General features: G+C 32.9%; 1 protein-coding gene across 6 annotated transcripts in view; it reads left to right on the forward strand.

The window, feature by feature from the left end:
* Positions 1 to 25,686, forward strand: part of LOC106458124 (multiple PDZ domain protein-like) — a 198,914-nt gene that overhangs the window by 120,429 nt on the left and 52,799 nt on the right. For all 6 annotated transcript variants that reach the window (XM_022384257.1, XM_022384261.1, XM_022384258.1 and 3 more), the window contains 8 exons: positions 2,203 to 2,283; positions 3,809 to 3,992; positions 10,550 to 10,754; positions 13,267 to 13,371; positions 17,778 to 18,181; positions 19,089 to 19,426; positions 20,438 to 20,542; positions 20,779 to 20,934. In XM_022384257.1, the coding sequence (XP_022239965.1) occupies positions 2,203 to 2,283; positions 3,809 to 3,992; positions 10,550 to 10,754; positions 13,267 to 13,371; positions 17,778 to 18,181; positions 19,089 to 19,426; positions 20,438 to 20,542; positions 20,779 to 20,934 (1,578 nt within the window). The remainder of the gene's footprint in view (positions 1 to 2,202; positions 2,284 to 3,808; positions 3,993 to 10,549; positions 10,755 to 13,266; positions 13,372 to 17,777; positions 18,182 to 19,088; positions 19,427 to 20,437; positions 20,543 to 20,778; positions 20,935 to 25,686) is intronic.

The following is a 25,686-nucleotide window of genomic DNA, read 5'->3' on the forward strand; positions in this document are numbered from 1 at the left end:
GTTAAGCACAAAGCTACACAAAGGGCTATCTATGCTCTGCCCACCACGGGTATCGAAACCCGGATTCTAGCGTTGTAAGTCCACAGACATACCGCTGGGCCACTGGGGGGCAGGGCTAGAGGAAAAGCAGCTGTTTAACGAACTAATAAGCTAGAGGGAAGGCAACTGTTTAACGAATTGGTAGGCTAGAGGAAAGGCAGCTGTTTAACAAACTAATAAACTAGAGGGAAGGCAGCATTTAACGAACTAATAAGCTAGAGGGAAGGCAGGTGGTTAACAAACTAATAAGCTAGAAGGAAAGCAACTGTTTAATGAATTGGTAGGCTAGAGAAAAGGCAGCTGGTTAACGAACTAATAAGCTAGAGGAAAGACAGGTGCTTAAAGAACTAATAAGCTGGAGGGAAGGCAGCTGTTTAACAAACTAATAAGCTAGAGGGAAGGCAGGTGGTTAACGAACTAATAAGCTAGAAGGAAAGCAACTGTTTAACGAACTAATAGGCCAGAGGAAAGGCAGGTGCTTAACGAATTAATAGGCTAAAGGGAAGGCAGCTATTTAACAGCATCCACTGAAATCGAATAGTTGGATTTGAGCGCCGTTCTTATAATACATTAACAGTCCCATAGTATGGATGTGGAGCACGAATGCAAACCATGAACCCTCGTATCCGTAGTCCAGCACTCTAAACAGTCAGTAACGTCTGGCCCGCCAGTAACTGAGCTATATATCTGTACAGAAAACAATTATTCACACTGCTGACGATGAGCGAACGAACGCTAAAAACTCCGTAAAAAATCATTTTTCTAGTAATTACACTTTTGCTTGTGAATTTGTCTTCGTTTAAACAACTGTAAATATTTATATTTACAAACGCTAAACAAAAAAGAAAATACAAAGAGCTAATCTCTACATGTTTACCAAACCCGGTATGATACCTTACTAATGCTTGTACGAATTTCCTATATTATAGACGGTAGATAAAGGATAGGCAGTAGTGCCTATTTGTAAGAATAAAAAGCTGAATGGTAAAAAAAAAGGATAATGTTATAAAGATTAAGACAAAGAAATTAGAACTGTCCATAATGAATTACATCCACGACTTTAAATTCAAAAATATCAAACCCATTTTTCAGGTCATTTTTTTTCTCCCTTTTGTTCAGCTTGGAAAAATCGCTTTTTTCTTTAAACATATTTTTATTCATGTTTTTAATTTACGTTTATTACGCGCAGCTGAACTGAAAGATTGGTTGTCACTTACTTCCAAGCTTCATGGCTATCTATCTCCACCCCGCAAGAATCAACTTCAGTTTATTCCAAGTCGTTTACTGACGATTCTAGATTCTATTCTTTAACTAAACACTGATATGTCGTGTTTCTTTTACTTTTTTCTTTTCTTCTTTTATGGAACGAAAGGGTTACTAATAAAAAAATAACAGTATATTCTATGCTGCCTGTGTCAAGCAGAGGATAAAAGTTGTTAAAGTGAAGATGATGGATGACAGGTGAACGTGATTTTGAACGGGCAAAGAGAGCGTTGTGGCCTTTTTTTATTTTTTCAATAAAAAGTAAATTGGCCATCCATTACCAGTAGATAGGATGAAGATAAAATTCAAAGAGAAATTCAATCTGTATTTTATGTATGTATGAAGTTTTAAATTACATATCTTTAAAGTTTTTTCTATTATTATTATTTTACCCTGTTGCTTGCAGTTTCATGATTTTCTTGCTTATTAATTCTTCATCAAACAAGAAGCCTGGACACAGATATATCTGCAGTTTCTATTTCTTCATTATTTTCTCCCTACTGTTATTATTATCTGATTAACATTGTAACCCAAAATATTAAACTTTAAGGAGTGGACGCATGTCTTCAAATTGTTGTAGCTTATATAATAATGATGTCACCAGATATACTTATTTCATAAATTTAATGATTACACTTGAGTTTGGTACCTGTAGGTAGGTACTTGTGTCTCATATGATAAAACTCTTAACAGTATGAAGTTTTTTATACCTGGAAACATCTATGATAACAAAATAGAATTATGGATGTATCTGGTTATGATGATTTTATAATTCTAAGTGGGATGTTGTTACTTACATCAGCTATTTTATGCTATACAAATATGTTTTACACTTTATGCTCAATTCATGTAGTTGTTTGTGTTGTTTCTTAATATTCTTCTATATTTTTATTTCTGTAGCCATCATCACTCCCTTCAACATTGCCATCAACTGTGGAAAGAAGGCATGTTGTTTTAGATCTGACATCCACATCACACAAGGTAAGGCTTCTATACCACATACATATCACAAAAAGTAGAGTTTCCATACCACATACACATCACACAAAGTAAGCCTTCTATACCACATACACATCACACAAAGTAAGGCTTCTATACCACATCTACATCACACAAAGTAAGGTTTCTATACCACATCTACATCACACAAGGTAGGGTTTCTATACCACATACACATCACACAAGGTAAGGCTTCTATACCACATACACATCACAAAAAGTAGAGTTTCCATACCACATACACATCACACAAAGTAAGGCTTCTATACCACATACACATCACACAAAGTAAGGCTTCTATACCACATCTACATCACACAAAGTAAGGTTTCTATACCACATCTACATCACACAAGGTAGGGTTTCTATACTACATCCATGTTACCCAAGATATGATAACTGTACTATGAAATACAGTTCCACATTTATATCACACCAGGTGGGGTGTCTATACCAAACTAACATTATAAAAAGTAGTGTCTCAGTTTTATAAGTTATGATCTGACATCCAACTACCACAAGGTAGAGAATCCATACCATATTTATATCACAAGATGGGTATTTTTATTGCAAACAATTGAACCAACTTCCACATTACTTCTAATGTATTGATAACAGCCGAATAACTTGAATAATAAATTTTCTCATGTACCGCAGAGTATACACTTACAACAACGCAGCTCAGGCAGTTTCTGAATTGGATTACACGTGTTATAAAGGGACAAAAAGTAATACTGCCCACCTGGAGAAGCTGTAAAAGAGTAATATAGCTACTACTAATCTGAATACGGAATAATGAAAGTGAAAAATTAATACTTCTATGATGTAAATTAAAACTATAAAATATTATTAAATATATATAATAATAATATTGAAGTATATATATATAATTATTTAAATAAAATAATTTATTATTCTTTTCAATGATTTTAATGTGTGTGGAAGTTAAATTAGTATTAATCCATGCTTCTTATTTCATAAATAACATTGTGTTCTACTAAACTGAGTAGTTTATTTGTATGTATTTGCTTCAATAACCATTATGTTATCATTCCTGTATACACAATGCTTGACACTGGAAGTTCCACAGAAAATGGCTAAATAAAAATCTGACCCACCTCTAATACTCCTTGTAACATCCTTGACCCATATCATTTTCACCATACACTGTTTACATTTTGAATCTATTATTTTGATCAAAATAACAGTTTTTTTTAGTTCTTGTGGTAAATTTATTGATCGTAGTTCTATGCACGTTCTCGACGACGTGCAATTTCCCCAAAATACAAATCTTTTGTAATTGTAACCGAATAATCATTGAAAAAAAAAATTCACTAACACTAACTTCATCTCATCTCAGTGTTGGAAGAAAAAAGAGTATAAGTGAACACCTTTACCCTTATTATAATGCAGTCTTGTGTGATTAAGTTTTCCAGAGGCTTTGTCAGCAGTTACTGTATTTTGTATCTTGTCTACCACTAACAAAATAAAATGTATATTGTTTTAGTTAAGAAACGTACTACCAGACGTTCTTCACTCATCAGAAGAGAAAACCTTACCATCAGAACCATCTAGTGAGGAAAGTTGTCAAGCTTTTACTCCTCCTGAAAGCCCCATCCTGTCGAATGTATATACATTGCCATCAGCTCTAGAAAGAACTGCGCATATCAAGAAAGACAATCTACCTTTTGGTAATTCATTTTGGCTTTTTATTATTGTACTGACAGATTAATTTAACTTATTTTGAAAGGTCTAAAAATAGTTTGCTTGAAGCAGAATTGTTGCACTGTGACTTTTTTTGATCAAATGTAATTGTTTTTTTCTTTACATCATCTTACCTGAGTGTGTTCTGTATGAACTTTTATTACTAAAATTCATAATTGGTTAATAGTTGTAAAAATGGTTCTGTAATTTTAATTAGTGTCAGTTAATTTACTCACTTTTAATTTATAACTTTTATTTAATGTTTCTTAACATTATTTGTATAATTCATATCCTAAATTTCATTTTTTGCATATTCAGAGCTGACTTTAAGGAACATTTATTAACACAGTTTTTTGCATCACAAGAAGTTTACCATAATCATTAAAATTGAAACACATAACTGTATTTTTCTCACCTGTTATCACAGAGGTTGATGTTACAGGTTATGACAAAGAAAGATTACCATAAATTAAAACATAATTTAAATCTCCTGTACAAAACCCTATTTTATTGGAACACGGGTATTTATTTAGGTAGATTCTGTTTTTCATTTCTCACTGTAAACCCTAAAATGTTTCTTCACAAAAACAGTTGACAAATTTATTCCAACTCAATTTAATTGACTCAAAAAGCCCATGAAAGTGTAGCTTTTTCTCGATACTGTGTCATTATATGATATTATTTGCCATCTGTCTAAAGGAAGTATTATTCTGTTCTTCCCATATTTTAGGCAATCCTCTGTACTTATATGTATTTATCAAAAAATATATTAACTTAAAAAAAGGAGTCATCAGTGAGTTACCAAATCATTGACATTACTAATTTTCATAATTTACTGTTGACATCACTATAACAGCAATTTATACTTGATTGAAAACCCATTTATTTTACACGTAATCCATAGAAATGAAATAAAGCATTCACATATAGCTTTGAAATATTTTATATACACCAGTTAACATGTTCTTATATTTTAAATTAAAATAATAATTCACTTTGTTTATGTACAGTATTTATTGCCACATATGATACTCAAACAGCTGCATACAGTAAGCTTCTATCCCAAGAGAACCCTATTGTGGCCTATTAAAACAACTGCAGCTGACATAATCAAAGCAAATCTATACTTAGCAGTCACTGTTCCAAGGAAGCTAACAGTAACGACACAAAATTGCTTATTAAATAAACATAATAATATATAAACAGCAAAACACAATGATTAACACAAACTGTTCAATTAACAAATTAATATAGACCTTCAACTACAACAAAAAATTACAAGAGAAGAGGGTTATTATTGACCACATTTTTAACAACATTGTTGATTAAACTTTGGTGAAGAGAGGAGGAGGGGGTGCAGTTACACTGATGGTCATTTTACTTTAAAATTATTAGTGTAAGCATATGTTTTGGATTTCCATATTTTATCTACCATAACACTTCTCTTAAGTCTTGTATACTAACCATTCAGTACATTTTATTGAAGCAACATAGCCGCTAGATGTCCCACCCCCTTTGGTCCATCATAATAGTATTCTGCAATGCACGGAAGGAGCTCCTATATCAGTGGGTAGTCAGATACATATATACAATTTAAGGACATCAAGAGACCTATTGGTTCATCTAGACTGTCCCATCCTCTGTACTAAATTATAAAATAAAAGTAAATCTCTCAGACCCAGCCTTTATCATTCAAATATTTACTAAACCTTCCCTTACCCTTAAATTAAGTGCTTCTACAACATTTAAAGGCAACCCATTCCAAAAGTCAACTACCCTGTTAGAAGAATAAAGCTGACTTAACTGAAGATGACTCATACCCTGTCAAAATTTATATTTGTGCCCCTAGTTTCACCATTAAATATGAAAAATGATGATGCATGAACACTATTAATTCTCTTTACAACCTTAAACACTTCAATCAAATTCCTTCTAACTCTTTTTTTTTCAAAAGGAAACAATTTCAGAAATCTTAACCTATCCTCGTATGACAACCTCTCCATTCTAGCAGCCCTCCTGTGAACTCTTTCCAATAATTCAATGTCCTTTCTAAGGTAAGGAGCTCAAGACTGAACACAATAGTCCAAATGTGGTCAAACCAATGACATATACAATGACATTTATAACCTATTTAGGCTTGTATTCAATATTTCTGTAGATACAACCTAAAATTTTATTTTTCCCTAACATTAGCAACAGTACAACAGGAGACATACATAACCTTGGAGACAAGTTACAGCTAAATAAATAAAAAAGATGTTACACATGATTCTTCTGACATGGAAACTGTCATGTGGCCTCTTACTGGGTGGGTTTGAGTGTTGACTTAGTAGGCCAAGGCTCACCCATGTTCATCCAGTCTTGGTATGTGTGTGTTTTTAATACAACAGCTTATTTTTTTAAGAAATGAGCATTATAAAAGCAAAAGATCGAATTGTTTATGTGACTTTTAAGTTGTGATTACTATTCAAACATTGACTAACGTTTTTAATAACAAAAGGAAAAAACTGCTTGAATGGTGCATGACAAATCTTTTAATGATAAGAAATATCTTAGAATTCCTGGCAAACGATTGAACCTTTGAACACAGCCCTAATTTATTATAATCTCGATTGTCCAAAATATATTAACAGATATCTTTACAGCTTGACAGTTTGTATAGAAGACTTGGTATCCAAGCAGTGTAACAAATATTTTGACAGTAACAATACATGAATATCTTAACAGCTTTACAGTGTGTATAAAAACCTAACCAACATAACAGTTTTACGAATATCTTGACAATTTTATAGACTATACAGAAACTGTAATAGTTTAACAATATTTGCACGTCTTATTAGATTTACAGTGTGTATATAGAAAAAAAAAAACTTTAATAATATTGCAAATATCTTACAATTGTATATGATATTTGAAATTACAAGTGAAAGAACACTGGCAACAAAACACAATTTCTGTTTTTTTTTTATTGTTGTTGTCATTAATTTCATTATCTTTGTCACGAATGACATGCTTGTGTTGATCCTGAACTGTGTAAAAAATTTCAGAGACTGATAAATGTATATATAATATAACACAGATAGATGGTTTTGTTTTCACTCTTATGCAGATTTCTAGTTCTAAAACAAGGCTCATGTGCTGTAACGTCACAGTTATGGTAACTGTTCAGTTTAGTACAATATCTGATGAAGCCTTGGTGTTAGTACAATAACTAAATTTAATAACTATTTACGATTGAGAAAAGTTTTTGATGCCTTCAGAATGTCTTATTGCTTTGAATAGGATTCCACATATGAAGAAAACTAATGGAAATGTGTACATGTAAAATTGATTTCCATTCACACCACCTCCATACACACTTCAAAAAGTTTTAAACTAATTCGTGTAATTTTAATCTTCAAAAAATGTTAAACTATATCATGTAATTTTACTCTTCAAAAGGTTTTAGACTATTTCATGTAGTTTTAAATTTTAAAAAGTTTAAACTATTTTGTGTAATTTTACATTTCAAAAAGTTTAAAGTAATTCGTGTAATTTTACTCTTCAAAAGTTTTACACTATTGCATGTAATTTTACACTTCCAAAAGTTTTAAACTATTTCATGTAATTTTACTCTAAAAAGTTTTAAACTATTTCATGTAATTTTACTCTAAAAAGTTTTAAACTATTTCATGTAATTTTACTATTTAAATAGTTTCAAACTTTCATGTAATTTTACTCTTTAAAAAGGTTTAAACTATTTCACGTAATTTTAACCTTCTAAAAATTTTACAGTCTAAAAAATGTTAAACTATTTTTCATACAGTTTTACTCTTCACAAAGTTTTAAACTATTTCGTGTAATTTTACACTTCAAAATTCAAAAAGTTTAACGTATTTCTTGTAATTTTACATTTCAAAATTCAAAAAGTTTAACGTATTTCTTGTAATTTTACATTTCAAAATTCAAAAAGTTTAACGTATTTCTTGTAATTTTACATTTCAAAATTCAAAAGTTTAACGTATTTCTTGTAATTTTACTCTACAAAATGTGTTAAACTGTTCTCTGTAATTTCAACTTTATGAGTCATGCAATAAATAAGTGATGTTACTTGTAAAGCACGGGATGGTAAGAAGAATAGTTTATAGAAACGTATGAAAATAGCAAGGAGCATTTTATTGAACCGATTACAATCATCTGTTTGTTTAATATTTAAAAAATATACTGTAATTTATAAAATAAACCATGACAGAGTTTTAGGCCGAAGATATATATCCTAATCCATGATACGATATTGACTGTTGATAAATGTAACTACTGCCATGTCATGACGTTTTATAGTTACATTCAAAATGTAACTATATGTGTTATGAATGTATGTCAATAAACATGACATTAAAATATAGTTTATAATTTGGATTTTTTTATTATCTTAGTTTTAAGTTAATTTCAAAAAGAAATGTATAATATTCTCAGTCTTAATCTTTATGTGTGTGTGTGTGTGTGTGTGTGTGTGTCGTGACGCGTCTGGGCTCCGATTTCTCAATTTCAGAAATTTATAACTTCAATAATAGGCTCCTATAGTTTCCAACCAATTAGAAACACAAAAACTTTACAAATATTTTACGCGGCCAAAAATCAACAGTCTGTTTAGTTTCGTCGCGTGCGAATTTCGTACTCTTACTTGAACGAGTAAAATAAGTTTTACACCTACTTATAGCTAACTTAGAAAACCAGATAAATTATAATAGTTTGGGGACATTCTATTCTAGTGCCTAATATATTTTTGTTTTAAAATGCATATTCTAAAGCTACGTGAATTCTTTTTTTAGGGACACAGATTTACCAGAAAAAAATAAGCTTATGCCTATGCAAGAATCACGTGTTGTTTATGTGAAATAGCTAATGGGCTCCCGCTGTGATTTAATGCCTTTGGTTTCAATGGAAGATAAACCGCTCCTGTACATGTAATAAGACCATAAAATTAAAAGAAAATTCCAAAAAGGTTAACAGTTGAGTCTTTGAAGACAAGTAATATGAATAACTGAAATAGATTGCGCATTTAAAGAAGGCAAAAAATATTATTAATTTTGTTTCATATTTTTCAACTTTTCATTTCATTGTACGTTCATGATTTCGCTACAGTTAATTGTAGGTAGAGAAAATAAGCGATAAAATATAAAGTTTTACTGCAAAAAAAATAAAACTTTCTGATATTCATTCAGAAAGTTCGAGACACTACGGAAACGAAATATGAAAACTGTAAAATGAACAAAATAATTTTGCTATTAATATGAAGATTACCTTTCAATCAGATTGACTCAGGAAGGCCAGGTGGTTAGGGCGCTCGACTCGCAATCTGGCGTTATAATGTGGCGGTCAATCCCACTATTCGTTGGTAAAAGAGTAGCCCAAGAGTTGGCGGTGGGTGGTGATGACAAGCTGCCTTCCCTCTAGTCTTACACAGGTAAATTAGGGACGGCTAGCGCAGATAGCCCTCGTGTAGCTTTGCGCGAAATTCCAACAAATAAATAAATAAATTGATTTTTTGTGTATAACGGACTTATAATCTTGACTAAAAGCATGTGAAATTTCGTGAAGATAGACTTAGTAAATTAAGAATTATAGTAAACCTAATATGTATAGCTTCAAAGATACTGTGTTGGTCTTTTTTTGTTTTGTTTCACAGCTATGACGTCACGTGGTTATTATATCTCGGCAATTTCCGTAACATGAAATAAAAGTTCACCAGTACAACCCTATTCTAAACAGCGCTGTAATAACAATGAGTGTACAAGTAGTAGCTGTAATAACAATGAGTGTACAACTAGTAGCTGTAATAACAATGAGTGTACAAGTAGTAGCTGTAATAACAATGAGTGTACAATAGTAGCTGTAATAACAATGAGTGTACAACTAGTAGCTGTAATAACAATGAGTGTACAAGTAGTAGCTGTAATAACAATGAGTGTACAAGTAGTAGCTGTAATAACAATGAGTGTACAAGTAGTAGCTGTAATAACAATGGGTGTACAAGTAGTAGCTGTAATAACAATGAGTGTACAATTAGTAGCTGTAATAATGAGTGTACAAGTAGTAGCTGTAATAGCAATGAGTGTACAAATAGTAGCTGTAATAGCAATGAGTGTACAAGTAGTAGCTGTAATAACAATGAGTGTACAAGTAGTAGCACTTGTACACTCATTGTTATTACAGCTACTACTTGTACACTCATTGTTATTACAGCTACTACTCGTACACTCATTGTTATTACATACTAATTGTACACTCATTGTTATTACAGCTACTGCTGTAATAATGAGTGTAACAAGTAGTAGCTGTAATGGCAATGAATGTACGAGTTGTAGCTGTAATAACAATGAGTGTACGAGTAGTAGTATTCTTTTTTCATGGTAGCAATTAACGGGAAAATGTCATTATTTATTGTGACGGGTGCCCTGTAATGATAAAATTGTATTTAATAAAATGTGAATATTAAATTCATTGTACGAAGTAGGGGAAGTGATCCATCTACACCTGTGTTCATTCTGTTTTCTCACCTAAGGTTTAGGTATTGAAGCAATCGACAGCGGAATAAACGGCATGATGGTTACGTCACTTTCGAAAGATGGTGCTGTACACAGACATAGTCAGATTCAAGAAGGTGATTTCCTTGTTGCTCTTAACAACATTTCCTTGAGAAATGCTGATATCTCAGAAGCTCGTGTAATTTTGGAAAGGGCGTGGAATGACATATCCACAGAAGTGACGTAAGTCGCCATCTGTTGGTGTTATTAGTGATTAATTGTTTAATTCTACAACCAATATGTTTTTTAAATGTTTTAAACAGTTGATTGTTTGTTGCATGGCTTTTGATTGAAATGTGCACGCTTTCAAATATACATGCTGCAGCTACGTTTAGAAGTAACTTTTATTACATATAAAGGAACACTTTTTTGCTCTAGTTATGTACCACCAAAAGAAAATCGAACATTAGTTACTAGGATTTATTTCAGTTGTTGACTTACAGTGGCTAGTTTTCGGTCTTCAAACAGATTTCAGTGTGCAGATATCATTGCACGATAATGCGTAATATGATCATAAACTATGAATTTTACTTGTTGTTTGAAATCTATAAGGAACTTTCACATATGTACAATTATAGGTGATGTTAAATGGGGAAATCAGCGTTTAACTTTTGTCAGATGTTTTAACAAGTACATACATATCTGGTGTTAAACTGTGAAATCAGCGTTTAACTCTCGTCAGGTATTTTAACAAGTACACACATATCTGTGAAATCAGTGTTTAACTCTCGTCAGGTATTTTAACAAGTACACACATATCTGGTGTTAAACTGTGAAATCAGCGTTTAACTCTCGTCAGGTATTTTAAGAAGTACACACATATCTGTGAAATCGGCGTTTAACTCTCGTCAGGTATTTTAACAAGTACACACATATCTGTAAAATCAGCGTTGAATTATTGTCTAGTATTTGTGCATGTACACACACAACTGCCTCATGTACCTGTATTTATGTATTCCGTTCCCATATTATAAGCTGCTAACGACCACTTGCAGCACAACACAACAACAATAACATTGAAACTGTACAGGTATTTTTACAATACGTATCGTTATTAAACCACAAAACTGTTGTAGTTTGCCTTTTACAGGTGTTTCTGTTTCCACTGCACGTCCTGTTTTAATGCCAGTAAACAAAAAAAAAATTTCTACTCTACCGTGTACGGGTGTTTTACAGCATATCTAATTATTAGGTCACTAAAAAATTGTGTATACTTTTACCCCGTACATGTGTTTTCACGGATATGTTTAGCAGAGCAAGAGTAAGCCCACTTCAGAGGGTACTTCAAACTTCGTCACACAAGTTGCGTTTAGAGACTTTTCTTGCTACGTTACATCAGTGTTTACCTTTATGTTTCTACCACAAACAGTACTGGTAAGTTTGGTTTTAGAGCATATTATTGGCGATAGGTCCACTAAGAGACAATGTTTGTTACCAATTGTTAAGAGTTAAAACTAAACTTTAACTTGGTTGGCTTGGTCGTGTTCCCTGCTACCCTCTGGAACAGGGGTGGCCAAACCCCGGCCCGCCTAAAATTCACTGTATTACGGCCCACGCATGATACTTAGACAGCGCCTGTGACCTTCTCATTATTTTTAATTTGATATAAGATCTATTGATATAAGATTCTTTGTGACCACAGCCAAATGAGAGCTGTATCAGAGCATTGAAAAATACTAAGCTCAGGGTGGCCACTTTTTTTTTTTACCAGCACTGTATTTTAAAGTTGAATGCGGCCCGGGTCGACTCCGGTAATTAAAATCTGGCCCGTGGCACAAAAAAGGTTAGCTACCCCTGCTCTAGAATTACATTCCTTTAGAGGGAAAACTTGATGGGGTGGGGTCGAACAACCATCCCATTATTTTAAAAAGAAGTTTACGGTTCGGCATCTTTTCACTGCGAGATCAACTAAACTGGTCTTTATTTTTGTTCTCTTAAATTTTTAATACGTTCGTTTTAGAAGGTTCACTTAGGCGAAAATAAACCATTTAAATGATTTGCATACAAGTAAAGGCCTACACTTCGTTGGAAAAAGACACCCCCACCCTCTAGAGCTAGCTTCACCCCTGGGAGCTACATGTAATGGTGAGGGCCTAATTTTACACTCACTATATGAATTTAGGTGGGATTTAATAGTGATAATTGTTAATATGCTGACCTATGGCGAGGAGTGTATTTGAACTAATCGTTAAAGTATTAAAGTTTCTTATTTCTGAGCAGCGCAGCTTAGCGTCCTTTTAATATTTAAACGTTCCCAAAGATGATTTTTTTTTACATACAACACTAACTTCGTAAGTAAATACTTAAAAAAAATAGATGGATGAATGTATATATTTTAGGCAATTAGGTAAAAGAGAGAGATAGATATAGAAAGCGAAAATGTGAGATAGGTGGATAGATAGGTACAATGCTTATAAAATTGATAAAATATGAGCAAAAATAAGTAGGAAAGATATGGAGCTTTCTGATGTGAAAAACATTTTTATAACTTTATAATATCATTTTTTATAATGTTCGTCACCATCAAGTTGCAAAGTGGGGATGATTTTATAGACATGCAGATTTTACAATGAGAGATTGAAAGTATGGAGAGGGGGGGGGGTTCTGGGGGCATTCCCTCCGGAAAATTAATATAATGTTTTGGTGTCCATTTCTAAAAAAAAGTTCTCATCTCATTTTTTGGTTACGTTTGTAGACTATATTACATTCCCGCAACAGACGCTGCAGTCCACAGACAAACAGTGCTCATGACATTGCAACACCACGAGGAGTCTCCCACACAGGCCACGTCATCAACAAGGTAAGTCAGGTGTGGCTGATCGTTAGTTAAGGTAGATGAGATCTCCGTTTAAAATATGGGTAATTTATGTAGATCGAAATATAGCACAAGTAAAGTAATATTTCAAATTACACAACCAGTACACACTATGACATTAATGTTCGTTGTTGTCGTAAAAACAATATGATATTACTTTCAAAGCATTAAGAATATAAAAAAAGGTAATCTTACCATGTTTGTAGGTTAATGGTTTTAATAATATATCCTGAATAAATGCATAATAAAAGCTAATATATTTTACGAGCTTGATTATATATATTACTGAATTATTTATCAATATCCAGTTAGTTCAAAGGTTACAAAGTTTTAAATGTATTTGTTTAAATATCAATACTGATTTATTAGTATTCTAAGACGAATAACCATATAATGCAGTGGTGTAGGAAGGAGTTGCAAAGAGGGGATGCTTTTCTAGACATGCAGATTTTACAATGAGAGATTGAAAGTATAAGGGGGGAGCATTCCCTCCGGAAAATTAAGATAATATAATTTACCATTGCTATAAAAGTCAAATATGTAAAAGTGGGGGTTGTTTAGCACCCCCCGGTTCCGACGCCTCTGTAATGGTATTTATTTTAATAAATAAAGTATATAATTGTTTTTTATATAATTAACTTAAAAAACTGAATCTTCATTTCACCGTCAGATAATTACGTACAAAAATAGTGAGACGATGAAGCGAAATCATGTTATTAGACAACAGTAATAAAACAGATAACAAAAAACTTATAGAATAAGCTCTTTTTCGTGGGCACAGAATAATGATATTTTTAATTGAGTAAGTAATTCGACAGTTTAGTTCGGATATTTGCGCCAAGCTACGCAGTGTTATCTGTGCTAGTTGTCTCTAATTTTGAGCTAATAGACTAGAGGGAAGGCAGTCAATAACACCAGTCCCAAACTCTTGTTCCACTGTAATCAAATAGTTGAATTTGACCATCATTCTTATAATGTACCTACGGCCTCAAAATGTACCTACGGCCTCAAAATGCGGACACGATTTTGCGGTAACGGGATGTAAACTTTGTGCCCTTGGATTCTCATTTCGTCACGCTAACCATTAGGCCACCCCCGGCCCATAATTCGACAGAATAAATAATCATCAACAAATTTTCTGATTATTGTTTCGTAATGTGTATTTTCTGACATTAAAGTTGTATGTATTAGGTACCACGTTGGAAAAAAAAACGTGATTTTAAAATTGTAAGTAATTGAGCAAAATGTTTCTCAAATACATTTTTGTTTTCTTTTTTAGCAAGATATTAAGCATCGGTGAAAAACAACAGTTTTGGAGAAATACATGTTATAGTTGTATTTATAAGGCAGTCCACAACTATGTTCAGTCGTAGAGACGTTCTCGGTAAATCTGCCGGTTTGTTTTTCACGTAGCTAAACGTCGATCGGTTTTGGTGTGCGGATTCATGTTTTAATAAAAATGGTGACAGTGTGGCTTGTTTATTATTCGGAAATACTTCATAATATGGTTAAATGTATTTATCCATGTGGAGGTCTTTCTCAGTATTCGTGCTGGAGTATGTGTAGCTTATTTTCAATAAGTAAAATTGGTATTCTGATTGATACCTCAAGCAAATGCCTTTAATCTTATTTAATATACAAGAGTAGACAGGATTCGTGTACTTTTACAGGAGGAGTCTTCTCAGTATTCCATAAAAGGTTTATTTGTTTGTTTTAGAGCAAAGCCACTTTCGACTATTTGCTGTGTCCATTGCGGGGATTCGAACCCCCAATTTTTGCTTGGAAATTTCGTAGACTTATTACCGCTGTCCCGGGGGATTTCATAAAAGGAAAAAAAAACAGTCTGTGATTATAATCCTTTGGATTGTAATTAATCAGAAGTTGTGTCTTTCAAGTAGATATTAGTTTTGTTTGCCGTTACGAATTGGTCTGTTCAACTTAGACATTGTATTGATAAATTTGTATAGACCACATTACAAGCATAGTCGAAATGCTTTTTCTTTAGGCTTGTTCTATCTATCATTCTGACTCAGAATTTGTTTGTAGTGGTTTTGCTCAGCGTTTAATCTGTCTCCGTGGTCTCTGTATTGGATGCCTTTTTAAATGTAGGTGAGTTTGTAAGGTTGATAATAGGACATTATCAGCTCCAATGTCCAGGTAATTTGAAACCTTTCTAGTGCTGCACTAGATCTAGTACTCTCAGCAACTATTTGCTACGCTAATAGGATTAGTGAGACGAACTTCTGAAATTATAGGAAATAGTATTGTGGGTGCTGGACGTGATTAATAGATCATACAGCATGAGCTTTGGTTTGAAGTACGTACCCTACAGTTTTTTGGCTTATAGTTGTATAATGTTTTTTGGATTACCGTCTTCTAAGAAACCCGAATAAAAGTAAGTTACATTTTTGTGGTAACTTGCATCAAGTTGTGCTTTTTTATTAACATATTTCAAGTTATACAATAATTCTTTCTTGTTTTGCCATGTTTTGTGGCTTACTGTTTTATTATTTCACGTTAAGTAGACGTCTTTTACTTTCCGATATGAAAATACTAGCTAGAAATATCACACACTTCGAATACATTCTAGTACTTTCAACAAATATTGGTGAAACTGTTATTCATGAAATTCCTGGACCTTATTTTTTTAATATTTCTCAGGATTTGGACACTTGGAAATGTTTGTAATCTGGAAGTCTTTCTTTAATTAGTTCTTTAAGAGTTTTCTAACGATCTTATAACCACGAATGTTTTCTTGTGATTTTAGCAACTGTCGGAATAAATTGTAAGCCTATTGTTTAACCATTAAAACACATTATTTTAACGTTGTATATTTGGTATCCGTTATTGCTAGATCCCACTAATCCATTCCCCTGTTTTCTCGTGAAAATAAAACAGATCATAACTCTCACGATGAAAATACCCCATAGCGACGGAGCTTTCAATTGGTCAATATTTCTGTTATTCATGAAACACGAAAAGGCGTTTGGGAACCGTATAATATTGTAAAGGGATCTCTGGGTAATATATATATATATATATGAATAGAGAGGTGAGAGAGAGTAGAAAATTGTAGTGGTGATTGTGCATTGGAACAAAGTACTAAAAGTACAAATATTTCTAACACTTTATCGATCAACAAAGTTACCGAACATTCATCTTCGGGCTTATTGGGGCAGTTCAGTTGGATTAAATTCACATTGTAATTTTCGTTCGTAATGGGGAGTCCAAACTCTAGAGTAGTATCTCACTGTAATTTTTTAATATTAAAACTTGTCATTACTAAGCTGAAACTTATTCTATTTTTCATTTTAACAGTACTATTTCCTTCTGATAAGGCCCGGCATGGCCAGTTGGTTAGGGCGCTCGACTCGCACTCTGAGGGTCATGGGTTCGAATCCCCATCCCACCAAACATGCTTGCCCTTTCAGCCATGGGGGCATTATAATGTTGACGGTCAATCCCACTATTCGTTAGTAAAAGAGCAGCCCAAAAGTTGACAGTGGGTGGTGATGACTAGCTGCCTTCCCTCTAGTTTTACACTACTAAATTAGGGACAGCTAGCGCAGATAGCCCTCGTGTAGCTTTGCACAAAATTCAAAAGAAACAAACAATCCTTCTGATAATGTTTTAATATATATCTTAATTTAAATGTAGCGTGACTCTTGAATTACCACACTTGAGTTAGGGATCTCAGTTTTTGCTATCTTATTAATGCAGCACATGATTTAACCATAATATGTTAAAAAAGCCTTAATTTAATGGGTTTTCACAGCTTCAGGTTAGGATCTTTCCATCAGCATAACTTTCATTCACTCATTTTCATAGGCAGCAGAACTGAAACAATGACTTTCCATGATAGTTATATACGAGTCTCTTTTTACCCATTGAAAAGGTGCACTTTGCTACCAAGTCAAAATGAGGGGACATGCTCCCCAGTTCTGCTGCCTATGCTAATTTTGTCAAATGTTAATCATTATGTGACAAGAGACACACACAATAAATATCTGTTGTACTGATATTAGATTATTTTCTAAAACATTCCACTTTAGTATTGTAATATTCTGTATTGATTGGATGGAAAGATAATGCTTACTGTTCCTATTCACACTTCAACATATACAAATTTCAGTTTACTTAAATACTTGTTATGGAAAAAAGTTTGAAGAAAAAAAATTGTGATTAGTGTATAATGTTTTCCATTTAAAATTATATTTCTGCCAGCTTGGTTAGAGTATTGAGTGTAACAAAATGGTATTATAAAACTATCATACCTATAAAGTTAGGACAAAAATTCTTGTAGTAACTAATTAGAGTTTTTAATTTTCAATGTTATAAAGAATAATTTTATTGTTTGCCTTTTTATTTATTTGCCTACCTGAATGAGATAGTTCTGCAGGGTTTGTCCAGTCAGGGCTTGTCCATGATGATGATTTAACTCCAGAAACATTCCAGGATTCAGAGACATCCCTTGAGGAAAGCAAATACTTTACATCATTTGAATCGATTCTCTCACGAACACCACCTAGCACCCCAACTCCGACACCATCATCCACTTCTGGTGAACCAACAGAGCAGGAAGAGGCCACTGTTAAACCTCCAGCATCAGCAGAAAGTGATCCTTCATTGGAATCACAGGAGTACCTTATGATGGAGTCCAATTCCATCGTTGAGACTGTGTCACCTTCCTTTGAAGAACGAATGGCATTTTTTAAAGCCAAAAGCTATCCTGTAAAGCATCAAGTGCCTTCTAAAATCACATTGAAAAAGTCTCCCACATCTTCTTCAGTGATTGGTAAGCTGTTTATTCATTTAATTTCAGTTATTAAAAGACTTTGACCCTTAGAAAAAGTATATGTTCGTCTGAAATACAAAAAATGTGAATATTTTATGTAATACAAGCAAAAAATTACAGTTTGATGTAAAGTAACTTTTCATTGAGTTTTTTCTTTCTGATAATTAAACTTGTAAAGTAAGATATAATCATAATATTCATGATCAAAATCATGCTTGACTGCCTGTTCCTCCCTTCACACACACACACACATTTCTCATAATTACTCCATTAAGAATTTCAAAACAGAAGCATGTAAAAATAGCATTTGGAATTTTTTGTCTACCACAAGATACTGCCCAAGAGGCCTTTCTTCAGTACCAAAACTCATTTATCTAAAATGCTGTTTTATATAGTTAGCATACAGGATCATCTTCAGTAATGGGTCTGTGGTCCATGAGTGGAATATAAATACAGGTTAAGTAGTTAGCACACAGGATCACCTTCAGTAACGGGTCTGTGGTCCATGAGTGGAATATAAATCCAGGTTAAGTAGTTAGCACACAGGATCACCTTCAGTAACGGGTCTGTGGTCCATGAGTGGAATATATAATCCAGGTTAAGTAGTTAGCACACAGGATCACCTACAAAAGTTATAATATTTTCAAAACGAGACCCAAAACTCGAGTACTTTCGAATTGTCAACTATTCAAAGGTGCTCGAGTTTTGAGTCTCATTTTGAAAATATTACAATTTTTGTAGGCGATCCTGTGTGCTAACTGCTGTTTTATATGTTATAATGAAACACTGAATTGCCTAACCCTATGATATTATCATATATTATTTTGTAAATCTTCAATACATTTTTTATGTGTCACAAAAAGAAATGACAAATGTAGGATTATAATGATATTTTTCATAAATACAGATGGTATGCCAAGTCCAGTCTCATCAGAAGAGAAATACAGAACTCCAGAAACACCAGAACCCTCAACTGTGTCAAGTCCAATTCCCCCATCACCAGTAGGATCTTCAGGCACTGTAAGTCCCACAAATGTTATCTCGCATCAGTGGGGACCAGAAAGAACAGTGAACTTAAGGAGAGAGCCAGGTCGAGGATTAGGAATCAGTATTGTTGGGGGAAAAGTGGAGATGTTCCATTTGTCACCTGGAAACACTATTACTGGTATATTCATTAAAAATGTGCTTCCAGACAGCCCAGCTGGTAGAAATGGGACCTTAAGACGAGGAGATAGAATATTGGAGGTAATTATAAGAATCATACTTTTTTCCCAGACAGTTGAATTAAGAAAACTAAGCTCACAAATTTAAAGACCTGGGACTTACACTTGAAGAATATATTTCATATTTTGGGTGCTTCAGCTATATTAGTCGTTTCACTTAAGAAACAATCATATTATTGGATATTATCACTGTATTGGACATTATTACCTTACTTTGTTTAAAAGTATAGTTCAGCATTACTATGGTAAGCTACTTTGTAAATCATTAACAGAATCTGAATACATAATTCAACTTGTAGTGGATTATATTAAATATAGTGATATTTTTATAAACATACTAAGTTTGTAGTGCAGTTTACTTCCGTGATGAATTTTTGTTAACTTTAAAATAACTAGATGAGACTGTTTTGTTTTTCATCTGTGTTTAACTTGAAGAAGATTAAAGAGCATTGCCATAAACACATTTGTGTGGACATAAGGAAAGGTGCATACTTTCCTTGAGTTATAAGAAACAGTTTTCCTAGAATTATAGGTTGTAAAATTCTTCAGCATCCTTTGGGTTTATACAAAATGGAAAAATATTCAGCCTAAGAAAGATTTAACAGTAGGTTAGAATAAGAACTTGTTTATATGTATTATCACTTAGATAGGAGTTAGAAATTAGTTTATCTGGATCAATATATTTTCTCAATTTTACATTCTGGATGTTCTGCAATTTTCTTTTCCAGTCACACAGTGAGACTAACCAAAAAAATTAAAGTCCAGGTATGAGATGCAACTTGTTAAATTATAAAGTTCTCTTTTTCAGTAGGGATTTTTTTCTGATAGGGAAAGTTTAAAGAGTTTGCACATTTAAACTGTTGGGACTTGGAAATATTCTTATGGTGCTTGTAGTCATTTAGAAATATAATATCCAGGTAAAGTATTTTATATTTTATACCATCTTTCTTATTTTCATACTAATATAGTACAATTAATACTATTTCAAGGGAATAGTTAAGAAGTTTCCTTTAATTACCCCATTTCTCATCAGGTAGATGGTATAGACCTGAGGGATTCTACACATGACCAGGCTGTAGACATCATCAAAAATGCCAAAGATCCTGTTAAGTTTGTAGTGCAAAGTTTGCTCCCTCTGGTGAGTTTCATTTAATCTAAAATATTATAAATTTAATATATGGTTTGTTTTTTATGCTTAACATGATTTGAAGAAAGTATAAGAGCACTGCCCAAGAAACTGCACTGTGTAAGTATGGAAAGATACATGTGATTAAACATTATATAAATGAAAGTCTTTTTAGGGCATACTCTATAATAGAATAAACATCCAAAATTATTAACCTTTCTTAATATGTATATTGGGTAAATTTTCAGCCCAGAGATTCTTCGTTTAACATGAGACCTGAAGGAGATAACGAAAGCCAGATACTTCCAGCATCTTCTTTTCCTTCTCAAAATTCTCAGGAGGAAGATTTGATCTCCCAAGAAGAACGACGAGAATCTCAAGTATCATTACAAGAACTAATGAAAGTATGTATTAAACTATACTGGTCCTTTTTATTATTTTGTAGCTAGTAGGATTTCTCTTAACTAATTAAAAACAATAGTAGCAAGTAAAACCCTTTTGAAGACTCAGTCAGCCATGAAAAAGTTATTCTGTGCACTGCTTTATAACTTGTTGCAATGTTAATTTCAGTAGCTATCATTATTATTATTAATTGAAATAACACAGTTTAAAATATCTTTTTTTGGTCAAAGAAATTTAGAACAATTATATAACTTCTCACTGCATAGAGATTATACATATGACAAATAATTTGTACAGATTTTCTTTTTCTGTGTTTAGTGGGACTAAGCATTGCCCAGTGGTTAGTGTGCTGGTTTGTGAAACTGAGGTTCATTAGTTCATAGGCCCGGCATGGCCAGGTGGTTAGGGCGCTCAACTCGCAATCAGCGGGTCGCAAGTTCGAATCCCTGTCACACCAAACATGCTCACTCTTTCAGCCGTGGGGGCATTATAATGTGACGATCAATCCTACTGTTTGTTGGTAAAAGAGTAGCCCAAGAGTTGGCGGTCTTACACTGCTAAATTAGGGATGGCTAGCGCAGATAGCTTTACACGAAATTCAAAACAAACAAACATTAGTTCGTGCCATGTTACCACAAAAATTAAAAAGCACACATGCTCCACACTTTGGAGGTGTGATTGTGTTAAATACCACTATTTAGTCTAACAAGAGTTACCTATGGGTAGTGTTAACTAGCTGCTTTCTGTCTAGTCTATCACTTCAAAATTAGGGAGGACTATGCATATAGTCCCTAAATAGCTTTGTGTGAAATTTAACAGACAAGCATATAAAATTAGTATTTGTAATAGAAATAATAAATTCAATAAATATTCCAAGCAACTTTAAGATTGTTATTTAGTTTCAGATAGTTTTATGTTTTTCAGTACAATAAATGATCAACACATTTACAGTTAGTATCCAAGTATCACTGTTTTGTAAGATTTCAAGAAGCTTACATTGAGTGAAGAAAATTTTTTACATAGTACCCTGATGCTAATAAGTCTTGATATGCATAAAGAACAATTAGTTAAGAATCTTGCAGTAGGAAGAAAACTAACATTTGATTTGTTTTCTAGGTGCGTAAATAAATCTTTGAAAGATAAGTTCCACTTTGCTAGAAAAAAATTTTATTTGTGAGATTTACCAAAATCTTGTTTTATGAGATGACAAAACACTGTTATGCATTTTAAAATGAAGAAATTAGTCTTTATCATTTATTCCCATTAAGGAAAAAAGTTGAACTGTGAAATTGTATTAGGTCAAGTGCAGTGTTTTTCTTCCTATTTGGTTACCAACATTTGTGGCTGGAGTATTATTTGTGCAAAGTGTACTTTCTTTGAATTGTTCATGTGGTAGCCAGTTCCTTTTTAACTAGTGTCCTGGTGTATTTGATGTAATATTAGGTCGTCAAGAAATTAATGTCGTGTTTTGGAACTCTTTTATTAACCACCACCCAAACGTGTGATAGTTATATGAACTGCCTAAATGTCACGTTTAGTGTAGACTATACAATGTGTAAAGTTTAGTATACTCTAATCTCTTATAGTGATGGCACATGATGAGACACTCATTCCGCACGTAATGCTGTTTCAATACAAGAAGGGAAACAATGCCTCTGTAGCCACAAAGAATATCAAAGAAGTTTATGGAAATGTTTTGAACGTTCATAAGTGTCAACAATGGTTCAGCAAATTTCTTTCAGGTGACTAAAGTCACCTTATAAACTGTGATGGCAGGGGCCGACATGTTGGAATTGATATTGATACTCTGAAGACACTTGTTGAGTCTAACCCAAATGTGGAAGGTGTTAAAGAGGACATTGACATGTTTTTTGCTTCAAAGTCAAGTGATTTTTTTAATCAGGGCACCACCAACCTGACTGTAAGATGGAAAAGCATCATCAATAAGAATGGAGACTATTTCATTTAATAAACGTTTTGTTTTGATATATAAGTTGTTCTGGTTTTTTCATCTGAAAAAAGTGACATTAATTTCTTAAAAACCTGATATTTATTTGCTTGACTTTACTGAGAACTAATGGATGTCTGTCTTAGAGTTCAAATCCATCAGTTTTTTACACTAATCCAGCACTGTTTTGGATTAATGAATTTGGTGAGCATTTTCTTGACAGGTTTCATAGCTCAATGCGTCTGCTTGCCTTCGTGCGAATGGTAAGAAACATTTGAGTCCTCGTCACCTTGGCGCTAGGCATCAGTTGTTAAATAAAAAAATGCCAGCTTTGTTTCCTTGATCCATATGAATTTACTTTCATAATGGCAAGGTGAATTAAATAATGAGGTACTTGCCAAAGTATTAGCAGTTGCTTGTGACTCAAAGTTGAGAAAGAACTACGTCTCTGCCTATTTTGCAATATTGCTGCAGGGACAAACCAGCTTGTTGCAATTGAAGTTTATTTTGACATAAATATTTTCTTCGGACTGTACTTCCATTTCCATTCTTGGTGATGTAAATTTAATTATGCAAGTTTTCTGAACAAGGTGACCTTTCCAAATGCCCTCATAACCTTACTATTTGAAGGTTCTATAAAATTTCTCGTGCAATTAGTTTAGGAATTACTAACTTTTTCACTGGTTTTCTCACACTTTGACTTGGTAAGTATCAGTGATACATATATCTGTTCAGTATCTCTAATTTTCCATACTTGGCTCGTAGAATACCAACATCTAACATGGATAACTCAGCCAATTTAGCCTACTGTCTCAACTGTAGTACTCGTCCCATGTCTTAAGGCTCATAGATTTGCTTCTTATGGTTTTTCTATGATGCCTGATTTATGTTCAGAAGGTTGCTGCATTAGATCATTCTTATGTGTTTAATATGTGCCCAAGGAAATACAGTTGTGTGCATTCATAGTTGTGTCTGGTTTGAGTTTCAAGTTTTCTTTATATGTATTCCTAAATACTCAAGAAATTTTACATGTACTGGGAGAAATAACTACTACTGAAATCTGTATAATGCTAGCTTCAACAGTCATTCAAAGTTTTCCCACCTAGAAAAATTGCTACATTGAATTAAAAAAAGATGTGGAAAGTAAGTTTTTAGTCCTTCTTCTACATATACAAAAAAAAGCAAAAATTTTGGAGTTGAAGTGTACACAACAAAAAAAGTTGTATTTATTTTATTTATGAATAAAAAAAAAATTCTTAAACTGAAAATTTTGGGTTGAGTTTAGAGTGTTCTATACATGAACAAACATGATAGTGCTTATAAATTTCCTGAATTTTGTTTTCTCAGTATAATATGATATTTATAACCCTCTGGGAGGAAAGTAAATAGTTTTGGATAAAAACCGTGCTAACATAAACCTTGTAAGTTCAGTACAAGTGTAGTTTTATCTATTTAAACCATTCACTGTAATATAATTACCTATACCTTGGCTTTGAGAAGTTATAAGCTAGTGATGTAAACATATTATTTTCAACTGTGTAAGGTAATATGGCTTCCAGTTCAGTGGAGACTTGGGTAGAGATTGTAACAAAGTGATGAAAACTTAGCTTTGTAATATATATTGTAAGAAGAAAAGACGTTTGTCAACAACTTCCACCACAAATCACAATCCTGATTAGTTTTAAAGTTTGCATTATTATTTTATACTTCGTTTGAATTTTGATGTTGTAGTATGATAGGAAAAGCAATGCTTATTTGTGGAACAAGATGACATAGTCTTCATAAGATCATTTTCCACTTGACTTTTTCAAGTTTTATTTCATCAACAAGGTTTATTAGGTCATGTTTACACTAGGCCTTATTGGCCTGAGTAATGTTGGAATATGTAAATTATTGTAAATGGGCTTAAAACTTATTAAATGTATAAAGTAACACCTTCTGATTTACAATTTTAAAAAAAAATGTCAACTTCATTATAATTTTGGTATGGTTAGAAAGTTATTTTTATTGCAAGCCAGTAATGGTACACACACAGTGAAACTGCATGCGAAGTTTTTCGAATAAAAACAAAGATAAAATTTACAGATTTGTAAAATAAAAACATTATAGGAAACTTTTAGAAGAATGTAGAAAGACATAAAAATTAGAGATTGAAATCCACAACTAGGGTAAGCATTTTTTATTTGTTTCTTAAAAAACATATCACAATGAATTCTTTTAGAATTTTCAAACTTATGCAAGTGTCACTTAAAAATGAGATATTTTATTTGCAGAAGCTACATAATCTGTAGAAAGTTCATCTTAAGTGTCAAACTATTTCTTCTAGTATTTTCTATTTACAATGCACTGAAACAAACCATAATCAGGTGTATCCAACAAACGCACCTAGGCACTTTAGAGTTAAGCTCATAGACTGCACTTCCAATACTAAAGTCAGTCTTTGGTGTATTTTAGTTATTCAGCTGAACTTGCTAGCATTCAGAAGCACGACCCAGCAAGCAGAAACACTGTATGTTTTCCAATATGTTTATCTTCTGTAGAGAAAAGTCATCATTAGAATTGTGGTGTTTATTCTCTTAATTAAATGTAAAGCAAAATCTCATGGTATCTTTTATCTTTCTTGAAAATACATTTTGACATTGTACTGTCAGAGTAAAAGTCTTGAGTTGTTAAGGTGGCAGAGGTTGCTGTTTAATTTAAAATTGTACTCATTTAACCCTTTCCAGACAGGTCACAGGTCATGTCATCGCGTTTGTTTACTCGCATTCAAAATTTTATTGAACTACTATTTCATGAATTTATGTCA

Source organism: Limulus polyphemus, unplaced genomic scaffold (genome assembly GCF_000517525.1).
Source record: "Limulus polyphemus unplaced genomic scaffold, Limulus_polyphemus-2.1.2 Scaffold418, whole genome shotgun sequence".
Classification (NCBI taxonomy): domain Eukaryota; kingdom Metazoa; phylum Arthropoda; class Merostomata; order Xiphosura; family Limulidae; genus Limulus; species Limulus polyphemus.